Here is an 18,215-nt window from a genome sequence, read left to right on the forward strand (position 1 = left end):
TACACTCATACACGTCCGTCTAGACCAATCCGAACCCAGATGTCCGACAACACAATGCTCCCCCCGAGTTTTACATCTCCTCCCAAGGAGAGGGGCCGCGCTCCAGTCTACATCAGCCAGCCAGGCCTCAACCAGCCATCAGGGCCCTTTTACTCCATGGTGACGGTGGCGCCAAGCTCCTTCATGGCGGCGATGATCTTCTCGGCCTCATCCTTGGCCACGTTCTCCTTCATCAGCTTCGGCGCGCTCTCAACGAACTTCTTGCTGTCCACCAAGCTCAGACCCAACAGGTTCTTGATCTCCTTGATGACCTTGGGCTTGGAGCCGGCGTCGAAGGCCTGGAGCTTGATGTTGAAGACGCTCTTCTCGGCGGCCGCCGGTGCGGCCTCCTCAGCCTCCTCGACAGCGGCGGGAGCTGCTGCGGGGGCGGCGGCGAAGCCACCGACGGGGAGATCGGGGATGTTGAGCTTGGACTGCGATTGAGAGAGTCAGAATTTGGCCCATGATCTCTTTTCCCCCTGAATGCCTATGACGAGTCGATTGGGGGATAAACTGCGCTCGTCACTGCTTCTTCAACTAACCTTCAAGCTTGAAACAAGGTCTGCGGTCTCGAGGAGAGTGAGGGTGCTAATCTGGTCGACAATGGCGGCGATCTTGGGGTTCGTGGGGGCAGCGGCCTCGGTCGAGTTGTACCTTCGTGCGGTTGCGGGAGTTCGGGTCTGGAAGAGGGATGTCGAGGCACGCATCGAGCCGGTGGCACGGAGCTGACGGGCGCAGCTCTGGGCTGCGAATCTGCAAGAGAGGGCCATTGTGTGTAGTTGTCGTGTGAGGATATGAAGAATGCGAGGGGAGACGAGGCCAATTGGCGTTGTTGAGCGGAGCGGATTGTCGTCGAGAATCGAGTTCGGCCTCAAGCAACAGGGAGGTTTCTTAGCTCGGGATATCTTCTGGGCTTGAAGTTTTTCGAGCTCCTGCGAATGAGGTGGTACCAGTCGCGTGAATGGTGCAGAGTCGTCTCCACTTTGATTGGCTCGGGGGCTTTGTAGCGCCGCCTTCCGCTCCGTGGAGTTCCTACACTGCAGGGACCCCTGTCCAACACACTGCGGCGGGCCCCATCAAAGGGAAAAAAAAAGTTGCCTTTTGGCTGGCGCGCGCTGAGAAAGGGTCCTCTCTCTCTTTGGAGTACAGACCAAAAAAAAAAAAGTTGGAGGTACCTGCAAATTGGCCATCCATGAACATCACCGCCGTCGACATATCTCATAATTGAGCCACAACCATGGCTTCCGTAGACGTGTCGACGCAGAGGAGCGCTCTCCTGAACGACGCGGCCGTTCTGGAGCATCTACCTACCGAAATACTAGAGGTTATCAGAAACCATACCTCATCACGCCTCCTCGACGCCGTTGCAGAGGCTGCTCTCATTCCCCAACTTACAGATCGAATTTTCATTCACTTTGAGAATGTCTTTCCTGATATCTGCGCCCGTTGGCTCCTCAACCTCGACAACCAAGCCGTCAATGGCAAGAATAGACAAATCCTTGCGTCTGTCGCGAGGATATTACCATTTGCTCCGTATTTATCGGAATTCCTGCAGTATGTCATGAGAGACGACTTGACGAAAACGACACCGGATACCATCCAGACGCTCACCCTCCGATTCCCAAAACTCACCACTTTTTCTCCCACACAAGATTCCGACCTTCTGAAGCTACTATTAGCAGCATGGCGGCTCGTCTGTTTCGATCAAAGGACATATGGCATCCTGGTCTCACCAACACACATGCAAACTCTCTTCTCACATGAGAGCCGCGCCGTCCGGTACTTGGCCATCCGAATTTTCACCCAGCTCCTTCGCGCTGCCGACTCAAAGCTGGAGGCTCTCATCACCGAGTACGTCGGGGCGACGGAGGCCGTCCTCGCTGACTTTGATGGGCGCGAGGTAGACTACGGGTTCCTGAGTCTGTATGAAGATGCGCGGATCAAGCAGGTATCAACCCTGCGCCGGGAGGTCTGCGATGCTTCACAGAGCAATGAAATCCACTCTTTTCCACCGCAATCACTCACTCTCTATGTTGCGTGCTACGGCAAGACAATACTGCCGAGACCGTCTGGACCGGTCGACAAGAATTCGTCCCTTGTGCTGACGTCCACTACCACCAAAAACCTTGAGAGCCTGGCTGGCCTCCTGAAGAAAGCAAGCCCGATTCTCCTTCATGGCCTGCCCGGCTCTGGAAAGACCTCACTGGTTCATGAAGTTGCAAAGGAGTTTGGAAAGCATTCTGAGATGGTGACATTGCACATCAATGAGCAAACAGACGCAAAGATGCTCATTGGACTCTATTCAACCGATTCAAAACCTGGAACCTTTTCATGGAGAGCCGGTGTGCTGACAACTGCAGTCAGAGAAGGTCGCTGGGTTCTTATCGAAGACCTGGATAGAGCACCCAACGAAGTCATCAGCACACTTCTCCCCCTGATCGAGCGCGGCGAGCTCCTCATCCCGAGCAGAGGTGAGCGTATCAAGGCTGCCAACGGATTCCGTCTCTTTGGCACGGTGAGAAGTTCACGCGGCATGCATGGTCGCGAGACGCTGCCTAATCTCCTGGGCATGCGGTTCTGGCAACTACTCTCGGTACAGACTCCCACAGAGACCGAGCTACAGGACATCATTGTTGGGTCCCACCCCATCTTACACAAGTTTGCGCCTGGTATTCTCGCTGTATACAAGCGCTTGTCAAAGCCAATGTCCGGCAATGTTCCCCTCTTGTCCAGCCGCGGCATGGCCGACCGTCAAACCAGCTTGCGAGATCTATTGCGGTGGTGCAGACGCCTTGCGGCTACACTACACGAGGCAGGCTGCAAAACTGGCGAGGAACCTGTCACTGACACTATTCGAATGAACATGTTCAAGGAGGCCATTGACTGCTTCGTCGCTGGTATTCCCGACGTCCAGGCCAGGCAGCACTTCATTTTCGGCATCGCTGAGGAGATGCATATGCCGAAGGAGCTAGTCGAGCATCACTTGGGAAGCTACATCCCGGAGCTCGAGCAAAACGATAGCCTTTTCAAGATTGGTCGATCAACACTGCGCAAGCGGAAGGACCGCGTGAACAAGGCCGCCCTAGCCAAGAAGCCCTTTGCCAGTACCACGCACGCAAAAAAGCTGTTGGAGCAGACCGCAGTAGCTGTAAACCTTGGCGAGCCGATCCTCCTTGTTGGTGAGACTGGTATCGGAAAGACGACAGTCGTCCAGCAGCTGGCCGACACGTTGGGTCACAAGCTGGTCGCCATCAACCTCTCGCAGCAGAGCGAAGCCGGAGATCTTCTCGGAGGCTTCAAGCCTGTCAACGTGAGGAGTCTGGCTGTTCCTCTGAAGGAGGAATTCGAGGACCTGTTCTCGGCGACCGGCATCTCGACAACGAAGAACCAGCGCTACCTCGAACAGCTCGGAAAGTCGTTCGCCAAGGGACGGTGGGCGAAGGCGGCCAAGTACTGGCGTGAAGCGCCCAAGATGTTTAGGAAGATCGTCGACGAGCTCGCTCGGCGCGAGAGGGAGCAAAGCCAAGCCCGTGACGAGGCAGGCCAGCCAACGAAGCGCCGCAAGACCGAGTCCAAGCTTCAAAGCCTCATGGAGCTCAGCCCCCGTTGGGACAAGTTCTCCAACAGCCTGGAACAATTCGAGGTTCAATTGTCTGGAGGTTCAACCGCGTTCGCATTCTCATTCGTGGAGGGAAACATCATCAAGGCCGCCCGGAATGGTGACTGGGTGCTCCTCGACGAGATTAATCTGGCATCACCTGACACTTTGGAAGCCATCGCGGACCTACTGACAGGACCCGTTGAGACACCCTCAATTCTCTTGTCCGAAACAGGAGAGATCGAGAGGATCAGAGCACACCCCAACTTCCGCATCTTTGGTGCCATGAACCCGGCGACAGATGTTGGCAAGCGTGATCTTCCTATCGGCATCCGGTCTCGTTTCACTGAGCTCTACGTTGACAGTCCTGATAAGGACGTGAAGGACTTGGTCACCATCGTCAAGACGTACCTGAGGAACAGCAGCATCAAGGATGAACATGCCGCAGATGATATTGCGGCGTTGTACATGAACACCAAGAGACATGCCGAGGAGAAGAGAATCGTGGACGGAGCCAACGAAGTGCCGCATTTCAGTCTTCGTACTCTCACCCGAGTCTTGACATTCGTCAACTACATTGCCCCCTTTTACGGTATTCGTCGAGCCTTGTACGAGGGTTTCTCCATGGGATTCCTTACCCTTCTCGACAGAAACTCGGAAAAGATGGTTATGCCGTTGATCGACCTTCACTTGTTTGGCCGAATCTCCAATCCGCAGTCTCTGCTTTCACAACCGCCAAGACAACCAGATGACGGTAAGCAGTACGTACGGTTCCGTAACAAGGCAAAGGACCGTCACTACTGGCTTGCCCAGGGAGAAGAACCAACTCTGGAACGAACCGATTATATCATCACGCCCTATGTTGAACGCAACCTTCTCAACCTCGTGCGAGCGACATCTACGCGGCGATTCCCCATTCTCATCCAAGGTCCGACATCAGCAGGAAAGACGAGTATGATTGAGTATCTTGCCAACTTCACAGGCAACAAGTTTGTGCGCATCAACAATCACGAGCACACGGACCTGCAAGAATACCTGGGAACGTATGTATCGGACTCGTCAGGAAGACTTCGCTTCCAAGAAGGTCTCCTCGTGCAAGCCATGCGACAGGGCCACTGGATCGTCCTGGACGAGCTGAACCTTGCTCCGACCGACGTCCTGGAAGCACTGAACCGTCTGCTCGACGACAACCGAGAGCTCCTGATCCCCGAAACACAGGAAATCGTGCGACCGCACGAGAACTTCATGCTTTTCTCCACACAAAACCCTCCTGGTCTGTACGGTGGCCGCAAGGTGCTTTCGCGTGCGTTCCGTAACCGTTTCTTGGAGCTGCACTTTGACGATATCCCCGAGGACGAATTGGAGTACATTCTCCAAAACAGAAGCATCAACACTGCACCCTCAGACTGCAAGCGAATCGTCACAGTCTACAAGGAGCTCTCTCGTCTCCGCCAGACGAGTCGCCTGTTTGAGCAAAAAGACAGTTTCGCAACGCTCCGTGACTTGTTCCGATGGGCCCTGCGAAAGGCAGACACGAGAGAGCAAATTGCCATCAACGGATTCATGCTTCTCGCCGAGCGTGTCCGAGTCGAGGAGGAACGGACTGCGGTCAGGGAGGTCATCGAGACCGTGTTCAAGGTCAAGATTGACCCAGACGTCCTATACACTGCCAATTCATCACCAATCTTGACCGCGGTTCTTGGCAAGGCCAACAACCATGGCGTTGTGTGGACTCGCGCCATGCGTCGTCTCTATGTTTTAGTGCATGCTGCAATCCTCAACAATGAGCCAGTCCTTCTCGTGGGTGAGACTGGATGTGGCAAAACCACCGTTTGCCAGATTCTCGGCGATGTACTTGGAAAGGAGTTGCACATCGTCAACGCTCACCAGAACACCGAGACGGGAGATCTCATCGGCTCCCAGAGACCCGTGAGAAATCGCGGTACCATCTCGGAGACACTCAAGAGTGATCTGAGTGCTCTCCTTGGAGCGCTTGGCGAAGACGCGACAGGCCCGCTGAACGTGCTGCTGCAACAGTATCATGGGCTTGCGGCGGATAAGCTGGCCAGGGTCGACGCTGCCACGCAGGAGAAGATTGCATCCCTGGAAGCCAAGAGCAAAGCCCTGTTCGAGTGGTCAGACGGAAGTCTCGTTCACGCCATGAAGGCTGGCCAGTACTTCCTTCTCGACGAGATTTCTCTCGCAGACGACTCGGTCCTGGAGCGTCTGAACTCGGTCCTCGAACCTGGACGCTCTCTCCTCCTGGCAGAGAAGGGTATCGACAACTCATTCGTCACCGCGACAGACGGTTTCCAGTTCTTCGCCACCATGAACCCCGGAGGTGATTTCGGCAAGAAAGAACTGTCGCCGGCGCTGAGGAACCGTTTTACCGAGATCTGGGTCCCTGCCATGTCCGAGATGGACGACATGCTTGACATTGTCGTTTCCAAGCTGGACCCGTCCTTCCAGGCTTTCGGGAAGCCTGTGGTACAATTTGCTCATTGGTTTGGCCAGACTTTCAGATCATCGTCCTCTACCGCCTTCTCTATCCGTGACATCCTCATCTGGGTTAACTTCATCAACCTATGCGGCCCTGCCGCACCTCAATTTGCGATCGTCCACGGCGCAGCGACCGTCTTCATTGACAGCTTGGGTGCTAACCCCTCGGCATTACTGGCGATGGACCCCAAGGCGCTCGACTCACAAAGGCAGAAATGTCTTGACAAGCTTAGTGAACTTCTTGGGTACGATACCACAGCGGTCTACCGCGCTCAGCCCGAGGTCGTCTTGACCGACGACAGACTGTCCATCGGCGATTTCGGTTTGCCCCGGGAAGCAGGCCGTTCCACAGACCCCAGCTTTGCGTTCAACGCCCCAACCACGAGACTTAACGCCATGCGAGTTATGCGTTCCCTCCAAATGCGAAAGCCCATTTTGCTCGAAGGTAGCCCTGGTGTTGGCAAGACGACCCTTGTGGCTGCACTGGCTCGTGTTTGCGGCCGTCCTCTGACTCGTATCAACTTGTCAGACCAGACCGATCTGATGGATCTCTTTGGTACGGATATGCCTGTCGAGGGCGCTGAAGCTGGCAACTTTGCTTGGCGCGATGCTCCTTTCCTCCAGGCTATGCAGAACGGCGAATGGGTCTTGCTGGACGAGATGAACTTGGCCTCTCAGTCTGTTCTAGAAGGTCTTAATGCCTGTCTCGACCATCGTGGCGAGGTATACATCTCAGAACTTGACCAGGTTTTCAGGAGGCATCCTAACTTCAGGTTGTTCGCTGCACAGAACCCTCATCACCAGGGAGGTGGCAGAAAGGGTCTTCCCAGCTCCTTTGTGAACAGATTCATCGTCGTTTACGCCGACACCTTCACAGCGGAAGACCTCCTGCTTATTGCTCAACACAACTTCCCGACTATCCCAACTGATGTCGTAAGCGGAGTCATTCAGTTCATTTCTCGCTTGGATCACCAAGTCGCAATCGAAAAGGCATTTGGTGCACACGGCAGCCCTTGGGAGTTCAACTTGAGAGATATTCTGAGATGGCTGCACCTCGTTGCCACCAAGGACCCCCTTCTGGCCACTGGCAAGCCAGATGACTTCCTTGACCTCATTATCCGCCAACGCTTCCGATCCTCCATGGATCGTGATGAGGTCAACAAGCTCTTTGCCGAGGTCTTTGCTAGAGAGCCGGAAGGCCACAGTCTTTACCACGATACCAATGCCGCCTTCTCTCAAGTCGGAAATGCACTCCTGCCCAGAAACCAAACTTCTCAACCGCTGGAACTGCCAGGCATCGATATCGTTCCGCGCCTGCCTGAGATCGAGTCCTTGATGATCTGCATCAAACAAGACATCCCATGCATCCTCAGTGGACCCTCGGGTAGCGGAAAGTCGGTGCTTCTCGAGCACGTCGCTGCTCTCGTCGGCAAGCCCCTTGTTGTATTCCCTCTGAATGCAGATATCGATACAATGGACTTGGTCGGTGGCTTTGAGCAGTCAGACCCTCTTCGCGAAGTCAACGCCACTTTGCGCGAGCTTTACGAGGGCCTGCAGACCACAGTCCTGACCAGAGTGCCAAGTCAAGTTCCGTCGTCAGCGCTGGCTCTGCTGTACCTTTTGGAGACCTACCGTGGAGACACCGATGACCTGCCTGCCATCAGGAGTGCAGTCGAACAACTGCTTGCGGAAGTGTCGAGTGAGTCGGATATTGGAGCCCTCCTTTACACGGCTCATTCGGTCTTGCGGAATTCGTTGACTGTCAGCAACCCCCGTTTCGAGTGGCTCGATGGTGTCATTGTCAAGGCTTTGGAGACTGGACAGTGGCTGGTGCTTGACAATGCCAACCTGTGCAACGCCTCCGTTCTGGACAGACTCAACTCGCTTCTTGAGCCCAACGGATTCTTGAGTATCAACGAGCATTGCGGGCCCAACGGCGAGCCTCGCATCATCAGACCGCACCCAGAGTTCCGTATCTTCCTCACCGTCGATCCCCGGTATGGAGAGCTTTCGAGAGCCATGAGAAACAGAGCCGTTGAGATCCATCTCAGCGAGAGGAAGACGCAAACCGTCAACAGCTCTGGATCCCAGGTTCACGTGGAAAGCAACCTGCAACGATTCTCTTCCTCAAAGGACATCTCCTTCTCGGCCTTGAATGCGAACGAATCCTCCGATGTCAGCCATGCCACGTTCGGAAACCTGTCGCTAAGAGACACAGCCCTCATGAAGAGATTCTCTCACTCTCTGCGCCGTGGCCTGGCTGATCCTAGCTGGCCCGGACTCGACAAGTACGAAGGTTCCCTTAATGAGCAACTCGGGTTCCTCGATGCTGCCGATACAGCTAGCCTCCGCAGCGCAATTTCCCAACTCTATGCCAAACTGCCTGGGTCCGACTCGGGTCTCAGAGAAGCCCAGCCTCTTAACCCTCTTCACAACGCTTCCATGGTGAGAGTCTTGGGTCGCAGCAACGACGAATTGCCTTTCTGGCTGTCTGTCTGCTACGAGTTCCTCTTGGAGGTCCAACGTTGCCAGTCTGCCATTTCTGCACAAGCCACCAAGGCCAAGGCGGTGAAGCTCGCTTCTCTGAACCGACTTCAACGATCCATCGTCTCGGATCGCATCGCAGCAGTAGCCAAGGATTCCACGGTTAGGGTATCAAAGTTCCTGTCAAGAACTCTCCAGGTCATCAAGACCTTCATCCAGTCCAACCTCGCGACAGCCCAAGGCTGGAAGGAACGTGCCCAGGTTATCCGGAACATGCTGGACTTCTGGTGGCGAACCCTCCACCTGACAACTGGGGACCTGTTTGAGGAGGCACGCTTCCAGGCTCACTTGGTCCATGGTGTTGAGGCCGTGCAGAAGCTTCTTTCATCAGAAACACATTCCATCAACAAGCAGCTTGCCGATCGCTATCTTCAGACCGTGGAAGAAGACTTCACCACTGGCTTCCGCCTGACCACTGGCTTGAGCATGGAGATCATGTGGAAGCGAATTAAGCCGCTCCCCATCATGAGCGAAGAGATCCTCAAGAGAAGTCAAGAGGTTGAGCGTCTGGGTATTCGACTTGACGAGCTCAAATGGAAGGTCAAGGCATCCGTCTCTGACCTCGCTAGAGCCATGTCAACCCTCGTCAAGGCGGATCAGATTGTGCGAGGCACTGATCTCGACGCCACCGAGCTCATCCAGGACCTGTCCAAGGAGATTGAACTTTTGGAATCCAAGGTGGGCTCCGAGACAAGCGAAGTGAAACCGTTCTTCGCAGCAGAGTTCGAGACCCTCCGCCAGGCTTCCCTCTTGAAATCTCATGCCGGCCAATACCTGGAAGCTGTGCCCTATGGCGCCAACGACGCTGAACTTACGGTCTTGTCGAACCAGAATACCATCGACCAGATCCGCCTAGGCAGCTTCCAGTCTAGAGAAGCGCATTCGCTTACGGTTGGCCAGCTTGCGTCCCAAGACCCGGGCACTCATGTGTGGAATGGCAGACTCGCAACGTCGCTCTTGTCAAGACTCAACTCGATTCAATCAACTAGTCTGCGTTCCCTGGGTCTCCTGGAGACCGAGCTCCCTGCCTTGGGCCGGTCCGTGGCCGCCTTGGCTCCGGTGCTGCAGAAGAATCAAATCGTTGCCCTCAACAGAGTCATAAAGTCACTTATCGCAGATATCTTCAGCCTGTATAGCGATGAAGGAGACGTCCACAGTGAGACGCTATACAACAGAATCAACCAAATGTTCGAGGACAACAAACAAGATGACACTTTGGGCACTGTGGGAAAAGTCCTGGGTCTTGGGTTTGGGAAAGCGCTTCAGTGCAGCGAATGGCCACAGCATCTGCCGCGACTTGTCGAGGATCACTTCAGTACGGCGATGCTTTACGTCGTAGCATCTGACAGGCTGTTTGAAAACCCCGATGAGACCGAGACTGTTGAGGCCTCCATGATGCCCGGGTTTACTGCCATGGCATGGTCCGAATTTGCCAACGGCGCCATCAGGCTCTACGTGCCCGACAAATCTTTCGACCCGCAACTCCGACCGCAGTTCGAAAAGGACGTCCATGATGAGTTGACCAACCAGCTGCAGCATAAGCTCTCATCGTTGTTGGACTTTGAAACCCAGTTCACTGGACAGCAGACCTCTCTTCGCATCCAGCTTGCGCAAGAGGAAGTGACCGCACTGGGATCTGCGCCAGCACCGGCGCAGCTGCTGTACCGACCGGTTCGATCAGAACTCAACTATGTTCAGACAGACTTCAACAACATCCTAAAAATGGTCAGAGACCAAGATCTCTACAACACCCACACCAAACTCGTCTACTTGCCACCTGGCCGTGATCCAGCGCCGGAGATTGGTCTCCTTAAGCAGAATCTAGCTCTGATGATCGACCGCCTTGCCAATCGATTCCATGCCTACCAAGATATGACTCGTCCTCTCGTCAATCTTCTCGGCTGTATCCAGGTTGGTCTTTCGTTGAGTACAGGACTTACCACCTTGAGAGAGCAAAATGGATCTTTGAACCCGGAGGAAAACCTCATGTACCTCACACCTTTCACTGGCGGCCTGCCGTACCACCACGGGCTCAAAAAGATGCCGAACAAGAGCTTGGAGTTTCTCGACTACATTGGTCTGATCGTGTCAGTCGAGGGCTTGTCCAAGTTGAGCGGTGGTATCCGCGAAGCGCTCTTTGAATGCATTCACAGGTTCTACCAAGAATGGGCCAAAAAACTCGAAGAAGATCGTAAAGCCGAGGAGGCCAGAACAAACCTTTACCGACACAAGGGAAGCTGGGAGGACGAGGAGGAGGTTGACGAGGAAGAGTTCAATGAGCTCTTCCCCACGTATGATCAGGAAGAAGAAGAGAAGCCCGCCATTGGCCACCAGAAGGTTCGCGATGTGTCAGTCCGTCTGGCAGAATCTCATCGCAAGGTCTTCCTGGAGCAACTCACCCCTTCCGAAGCATTGACGAACGTCTGCAAGAAGGTTGGGAACAGCGTTGCGGCGGATAACAAGGACAAGTACGCTGTCCTGCCGAACATGACGCGTCGTCTCCTTCCCCTGACTCTCTGGTCCATTGACGAGCAAATGACTACGCTCACCGCGAACGGGGTGAGCGCTACGTACAACTTTTACACTCACGCCAACCTGCCCGAGGTTCGTCGCCTGATTGCGCTCGTCGACAAGGTAGAGGCCCGCTTCCGGGATCTCCAACAAGTAGACGAGATCGGTCACATGCAGCCTTTGGCAGATGTGCGTGCAGCTTGCGACCAGCTCCTCCAGCTTACCCACTCGGAGCCCCTGGCAAAGATCCTCCCCAAGCTGGAGCACCTGCACGGCATCGTCTACGAGTGGCAGCACGGGGGCTACGCTCCCGCCATCTACGGAGCCCCTGCTCTCTACACATCGCTCACGGATACCATCATCAGCTGGAGACGCCTGGAGCTCTCGACGTGGGCGAAGCTCTTCGATATGGAAGCCCAGAAGTGCACGGAAGACGCCGACTCGTGGTTCTTTGTCGCCTACCAGGTCCTTATTGCCACGCCTCTATCTCTCGTCGACTCTCCCGAGCTCAAGGACTACGCGGTCAATCTCGTCAGAGAGCTCGAGACGTACTTCTTGACTGCAATCATTGGACAGTTCTCTGCCCGCCTTAGACTCCTGAGACAGCTGCAAAAGCACCTCGAGCTGCTCACAGTCGACTACCCTTCCTTGGCAGTGGTCTCTGACGCGGCCATCAACTTCATTGGTTTCTACTCCCGCTTTGAGAAGATCGTTCACCAAACGATTGTAAAGGGACGGGCGCCGTTTGAAAAGACTATGAAGGAGGTCGTACTGTTAGCCAGCTGGAAGGACACGAACATCAACGCTCTGCGTGAGAGCGCACGCAAGTCTCACTTGAAGCTCTTCCGTCTTGTTCGCAAATTCCGCACCCTTCTCGGACAGCCGATGAAGCCTATATTGGACCAAGGCATCCCCGACGAGGATGTCCCCATTCCCCAGGACGCAGTGGCCGCGGATGCGATTGACATCAACGTCGATCCCGCAGCCATCAAGACCTGCGATCAAGGCTTGCCAGGCTGGCTCGCTCAACACAAGCGTCTCTCGAACGCCTCAAAGACGCTGTCCATCATGGCCAACGTTTCTGTCCAGGCGAACCAGAGCCCCCTCGACGCCACCCAGGAGATCATCTCGTACGTCAAGGAGCTCAACACATCCATCGCCGAGCTGCGAAAGGAGACACCTAGCACCTTGACCGATGAGACCAAGGACCAGGTCAAGCACCTCAAGACGCGCAAGCGCAACCTCTTTGCCGACGTGCTTAAGATGATGAGGCAGATGGGCTTCCGATACAACCTCGGAACCGACGAGCTGGCCCGACAAGAGTCTGCTGCCATTGTGCTGGCTGGCTCGCCCGCCTCCGCTGTGCGGGAGGGCAGCACCGACGACGCCGCCGAGTACTACTTCCACAAAGTTGTCGATATTGCGTCCAAGGTCAGAGCCTCGATCCACGAATACTCGGGCGATCTCACCGGTGCCGAGATGCAACGAAGCACCGGTTTTATGGAGGGTATGATGGCCGTCTTACTGGGCCAACACAGCTCTCTGTCTTCTGCTCGTAGTGCAGTTGCCTCACTCGACCGCGCCATTGTCACCGTTGAAAGCTTGAAGGGCACAACTATCAGGCATGATATCGACCGCACGCCCGCAGGCCTCTCGACGAGCTGGATGAAGCCAATCCTGGACTTTGCTATCAAGATTGTGGACATTCACGGAAGGTTGGCATCGGTCGACAACCAGCCCATTTCCAACACCTTGCGCACTGCGCTGCAGGAGTTCGAGACCCTGTCGGAGAGCTGGTCTACGTCTGCTTCAAAGCACGGCAAGTTCAGCAACGAATCGCACACCGATATGCAAACAAGATACAATTCTGTGGCGAAGACCATGTATGACGAGCTTTCCACTAGTCGCCGCGATCTTGACTTCATCTTGGAGCAGGTCAAAGGATGGATTTACGTTCCAAATGGCCATGCTCGCCAATTGCCGGCCCTCGATGCCACCGCACAGAAGTTCAAGCATGCAATTTCCAGTCTGTGTGATGCCGTCCTGGTCGCGGTTCAAGGATACAAGAAGGCCATGGCTGATCTGCCTAGCTCGTCCGACGATGCAGGCTGGCTGGCAAAGACATCCACCGTCCGCAGCTCCGGACTGAGTGCACTCCACATCAACGCAATCGTAGCCAAGGTCGAGGATTGCTTTTCCGCCTTGGAGGTTGTCGACTTGGACAAGGACCAGATGGGTGCAGTCGCCTCGTCACTCTTCTCCATTGTACTCCCGATTCTCCAGCAGTACGCCCTCACCTGTCACCAGAGCCTGTCTCAGCTTCAGAGCCTGCAAGCGGCGACCGGATACATGACATTCAACCTGGCGCAGACGTTTACTCAGCTTGCCGCCAAGGGCTTCTGCTCCCCTCAAGAAAAGTCAGACGAGCAATCTGGGGACTCTGGAAAGATGGAGTCCGGTACGGGTCTTGGAGATGGAGACGGTGCAGAGGACATTAGTAAAGACATTCAACCTGATGAGGACCTCACCGAACTCGCTCAAGAACCCAACAAGGAGAAGGATGGAGAGATGGAGGACGAAAAGGATGCAGTCGACATGGCGGATGAGGAGATGGAAGGAGAAATGGGCAGTGTCAATGGAGATGATGAGGAAGACAAGTCCGACGGAGAAGGCGAAGATGGTGAAAAGGATGAGATGGAGGAAGAGGTGGGCGATGTCGATGACTTTGACCCCACTGCCGTCGACGAAAAGATGTGGGATGGAGACAATGAAGAAGAAGCAGAGAAAGACCAGCAGGGCGAGAAGGCCAAGGGTCAGAAGAAGGATGAGCAGATGGCCGCCGATGCCGACGCCAATGCTGATGAGAATGAGGCCGAGGATGACAACAAGATGGATCAGGATGATGACGAGGAGGCGGAGGACGAAGAGCCTGGCCCGGAGCAAGAGGATGCCAAGTTCGAAGACGACCAAGTCAAGCAAGACCAGAACGTCGAAGAGAACGATGCTCTTGAGATGCCTGAGGAGATGGACTTTGATTTTGAGGAGGAAGGCGAAGATGCCGGGTCCGAGGAGGATGAGCTTGACAAGTTGTCCGACGTTGAAAAGGAAGATGCCAAGGAGCAGCATGAATCCGACATTGAGGATGGAGAAGAGGACACCCAGCGACCCGATGAGAAGGGCCCTGAAGAGGAAGATGAGGACGGCAAGGAGGAGGAAGCGCCCGAGGAAGACCTCGCGGGCGAACCTGAGCTCGACATGGAGCCCAAGGCGGAGGAAGAGGAAGAAGAGACTGCCGGGCAAGAGCAACCCGATGCCCTCGCGGAGCCGCCCAAGGACAATGCCAACGCTGACGCCAACGCTGCGCCGAGCGACGTCAAGGGCGGCGGCCAGGACCAAGACGTCGACCAGATGGACGTCGAAAACGACTTCAACAACAACGCCGCCCAGCGCGACGACGGCGACGCGGGTGAAGGTTCCGCAGAGCAGCAGACGAGTGCCGGAAAGAAGGGCCAGCTCTCCCGGTCCGACGACCAGGCGCAGCCGACCGATCAGGACCAGGACAACTCGGCCGAGGAGAAGAGCCGCCAGGATCCCTTCAAGAAGCTCGGCGACGCCCTGGAGCGCTGGCATCGCCAACAGAACGACATCAAGGACCCCGAGAAGCAGGATGGCAAAGAGGACGGTGAGAAGAAGCAGCCGCAGGATACCAGCGCGGACCTCGGCGCCCGCGAGTTCCAGCACCTCGAGGATGACGAGACCGCTGTCGATGCGCAGGCCATGGGCTCCGCATCTGAGGACCAGGTGCAGCCGATCGATGAGGCCATGGCCATTGACGAGGAGAAGGAGGACCCGCAGAGCCGCGTGATGCCCGAGGACCAGGACGTGGATATGGAGCAGGACACCACAGACAAGATGGATACCGAGGCGGATGAGGCCCCCGAGGCACAGGATAAAGACGGTGGCGCCGACAAGGACGACGGCCGTTCGGGCGTTAAAACGCGACAGGGCAACTTTGACCGCGAGCCGTCGCCCGAGGAAGACGAGGTCCCCAGAGACGGTGACCAGGAGGAGGAGCAAGCCATCGAAGAGACGTCGACGCAGCTCTCGACGACGCACATCAGCGAGGACGACAACACCCTACCCCTCGGCGACTTCTCCGAAGCCCTCCAGTCCTGGACGACCTTCCAGACCAAAACCCACCCGCTCTCCCTCTCCCTCACCTCCCAGCTCCGCCTCATCCTCACCCCGTCCCAATCCACCAAGCTCTCGGGCTCCTACCGCACCGGCAAACGCCTCAACATCAAAAAGATCATCCCCTACATCGCCTCCTCCTACAAGCGCGACAAGATCTGGATGCGCCGCGCCGTGCCCACAAAACGCTCCTACCAGATCCTCCTCGCCGTCGACGACTCCCGCAGCATGGGCGAGTCCTCCTCTGGCAACCTCGCCCTCGAGTCCCTCGTCATGGTCTCCCGCGCCCTGACGATGCTCGAGGTCGGCCAAGTCGGCGTCCTCGGCTTCGGCGCAGACACGTTCTTGGCGCACGATTTCGCCTCCCCCTTTGCCTCCCACGACGCCGGCGCAAAAGTCCTGCAGCACTTCCACTTCAAGCAGGACCGCACCGACATCGCCCTACTAGTCCGCCGCACAATCGACCACTTCCGCGCCGCGCGCCTGCAGAACCCGTCGCGCGGCGGCGGCACAGAGGACCTCTGGCAGCTGGCGCTCATCCTGTCCGACGGCCTGACGCCATCGAACCAGCACGAGCCCATCCGCCGCCTGCTCCGCGAGGCCATGGAGGAGCGCATCATGGTCGTCTTCATCGTCATGGACGACACGGGCAACAAGAAGGGCGACAGCGTGTTGGATCTCAAGGAGGCGAAGTTCGTAAAGGACGAGCACGGCGTGAGCCGCGTCGTGATTGAGAGGTATCTCGATACCTTCCCCTTCCAGTACTACTTGATTGTGCACAACCTTGAGGACCTGCCCGGCGCGTTGGCTGGGTTGTTGAGGACCTGGTTTGCCGAGGTCAACTCGTGAAGGGAAACATGGAAAAGGAAAAAAATGGGAAATCAGGAAGAGAAAAGTTGTACGTGTTTTTAGTGCTTTCGTGGTAACATGGAGTTTGGGACAGGATTCATCATTGTCACTGTTGTTATTTGCGAGATTAGGACGGCGTTGAAAAATGTGCCTTTGTAAAAGTTTTAGAATTAGACAGAAATCAAAAGCAAGGCATTGCCAATTACATTCCATTGTATTGTGAAGCTAGCCGTGGACTTTCTTATGTGGTATCAACCCGGGCCGTAGCCGCCGTAGCCAGCGCGTAGAATTGCAAAGAGAGGGAAAATACACTGCAAGACCACCCTTGAACTCCATATCCTAACCGGTCCATCCTCGCGTCCTTTTAGGCCTCAACGGGAGAAATGCAGCACGCTAGGCGCTCTCAACTCTGACCTTCTTGGCCGCACCCTGCTCCTCGCTGTCATCCACAGACTTACGCTTGCCGCCCGAGTCCTCGGCGGAGGAAGCAGCCATGTTCTTCACCCAACGAGCGTGCCAGTCAAGAATTCTGGCGTACTCGAGCTCGACGCTGACCAGGGCCTCGTTGAGCTTCTCTGACCGCTCAGACTGGTCCAGTTGACCGAGCACATCGGCATTCTGCCTGTACAGGCGCTGCTTCACAAACAGCTGCCACAGACGGTACTGATGCTTGTCCTGCTTGGTAGGTGTCGGCTTCTTCTCATCGCCGAATCCTACCCGGACAGACTCGGGAAGCTGTGACATGGTCTGAATCTCAATCAGGCGCTTGAACTGACGCTCGACGATCTTGGTCTTTTGACGGATCTCTCTAAGAAGCTCCTGGTCCACTAGGTCCTTGGGTACGGTACCGCTGGGAGGGCTAGGGATAGCAATGCTCGTATTGATCTTCACCTTGCTGAACTCTGGCAGTGCCCGCAGGAAGGTGATATCAGCCAAGTCGCGCATGTCATCGAAAGCCTCGTTGGGATCCTCCACAGTCAGCTCCAGGGTCTGTGGGTTGTTGTAGTAATGCTCGAAGATGGTCTTGTAGAGGCGGGCACCGATGCCCTTGCCCTGGAAAGGCGGCAAGATCAAGAACTGCGACAGACGAGATCGGCAGGGCAGCTCCTCCAGCAGGTTAAACTCCTCCTTTGGCAGATCCCACTCGGATGACGGCGGCGTCGGCGGCCGGAAACAGAAGAATTTGTAAATGGTTGAGTAACCGACAAAGGTGTAGGAAGGCTTGTCGGAGGTCTCTGGGGATGTTTGCTTCCTGTACAGGAAGAATGTAGTCCAGCGATTGGCATCCTCGAGGACCTTCCACGGATCCTCCTCATTTTCCGGGTCGCGAGAGACGTACGAGCCACCTTCGATGAACATTGGAACCATAATCTCGACACGGGTGACGATTTGACGGACAGCAGGGTCCGCGAGACTTCCCTTCCACACCTCGTACGTTCCGTCAGGTCCCTCGAAGCTCGAGTGTAGGCTGCCGGGAGGAGTCCAGTCGGCGGGTTGGCTCTGAGAGCTTGTGTTGAATTCGCGTGCGGGTTGGAAGGCGACTGCGATAGGTTCACGGTCAGCGAAATGTCTTCGTCCGCGACAGAGCAGCGTGACTTACCCAACGGCAGGTGCTCCTTCAGAGTCGCATCGACGTCTGCCGCCTCAGTCTCTCCAACGGACTGGAACTTCTTGCCGTAGGTTATCTGAACATTGGGGCGCATGTCGAACGTGCGATAGCGCAGGTTGATCCTGAGATCCTTGTATCCAAAGATGCGTTCATCATCGCCGAAGATGGAGTACGTAAACTTGGGGTTGAATGTGGCAATCGTCTTTGTAGCCCCGGTAGCAGGTGCGATCAAGCTGATGTTCAGCGATTCGGTGGCGTTGGCCGACCCTATCCAGCGTGTCAGTGATCGTTGCGACGATGGAGTACGAGGAAGTTGAGATTCATACACTCGTCAGTCTCAGCCATGGTATCGATGTAGGTATGGTGGGAGAGACG

At 55.7% G+C, this 18,215-nt stretch overlaps 3 protein-coding genes across 3 annotated transcripts; 1 reads left to right on the top strand and 2 right to left on the bottom strand.

The window, feature by feature from the left end:
- Positions 1–70: 70 nt before the first annotated feature.
- On the bottom strand, positions 71–809 carry CLUP02_03618 (uncharacterized protein; the record flags this gene model as incomplete). Its single annotated transcript, XM_049282638.1, has 3 exons — positions 71–107; positions 154–473; positions 582–809. 3 exons carry the CDS (start codon positions 807–809, stop codon positions 71–73), a joined length of 585 nt encoding a protein of 194 aa, XP_049139781.1.
- A 467-nt stretch (positions 810–1,276) lies between these two features.
- CLUP02_03619 (ATPase) lies at positions 1,277–16,231 on the top strand (the record flags this gene model as incomplete). Its single annotated transcript, XM_049282639.1, has 1 exon — positions 1,277–16,231. The coding sequence occupies one exon, from the start codon at positions 1,277–1,279 to the stop codon at positions 16,229–16,231; it is 14,955 nt and encodes a 4,984-aa protein (XP_049139782.1).
- A 393-nt stretch (positions 16,232–16,624) lies between these two features.
- CLUP02_03620 (histone acetyl transferase HAT1) lies at positions 16,625–18,185 on the bottom strand (the record flags this gene model as incomplete). The annotated part of the gene is made up of 3 exons (XM_049282640.1): positions 16,625–17,772; positions 17,832–18,107; positions 18,167–18,185. 3 exons carry the CDS (start codon positions 18,183–18,185, stop codon positions 16,625–16,627), a joined length of 1,443 nt encoding a protein of 480 aa, XP_049139783.1.
- Positions 18,186–18,215: the final 30 nt, after the last annotated feature.

Source organism: Colletotrichum lupini, chromosome 2 (genome assembly GCF_023278565.1).
Source record: "Colletotrichum lupini chromosome 2, complete sequence".
In the NCBI taxonomy this organism is placed as follows: domain Eukaryota; kingdom Fungi; phylum Ascomycota; class Sordariomycetes; order Glomerellales; family Glomerellaceae; genus Colletotrichum; species Colletotrichum lupini.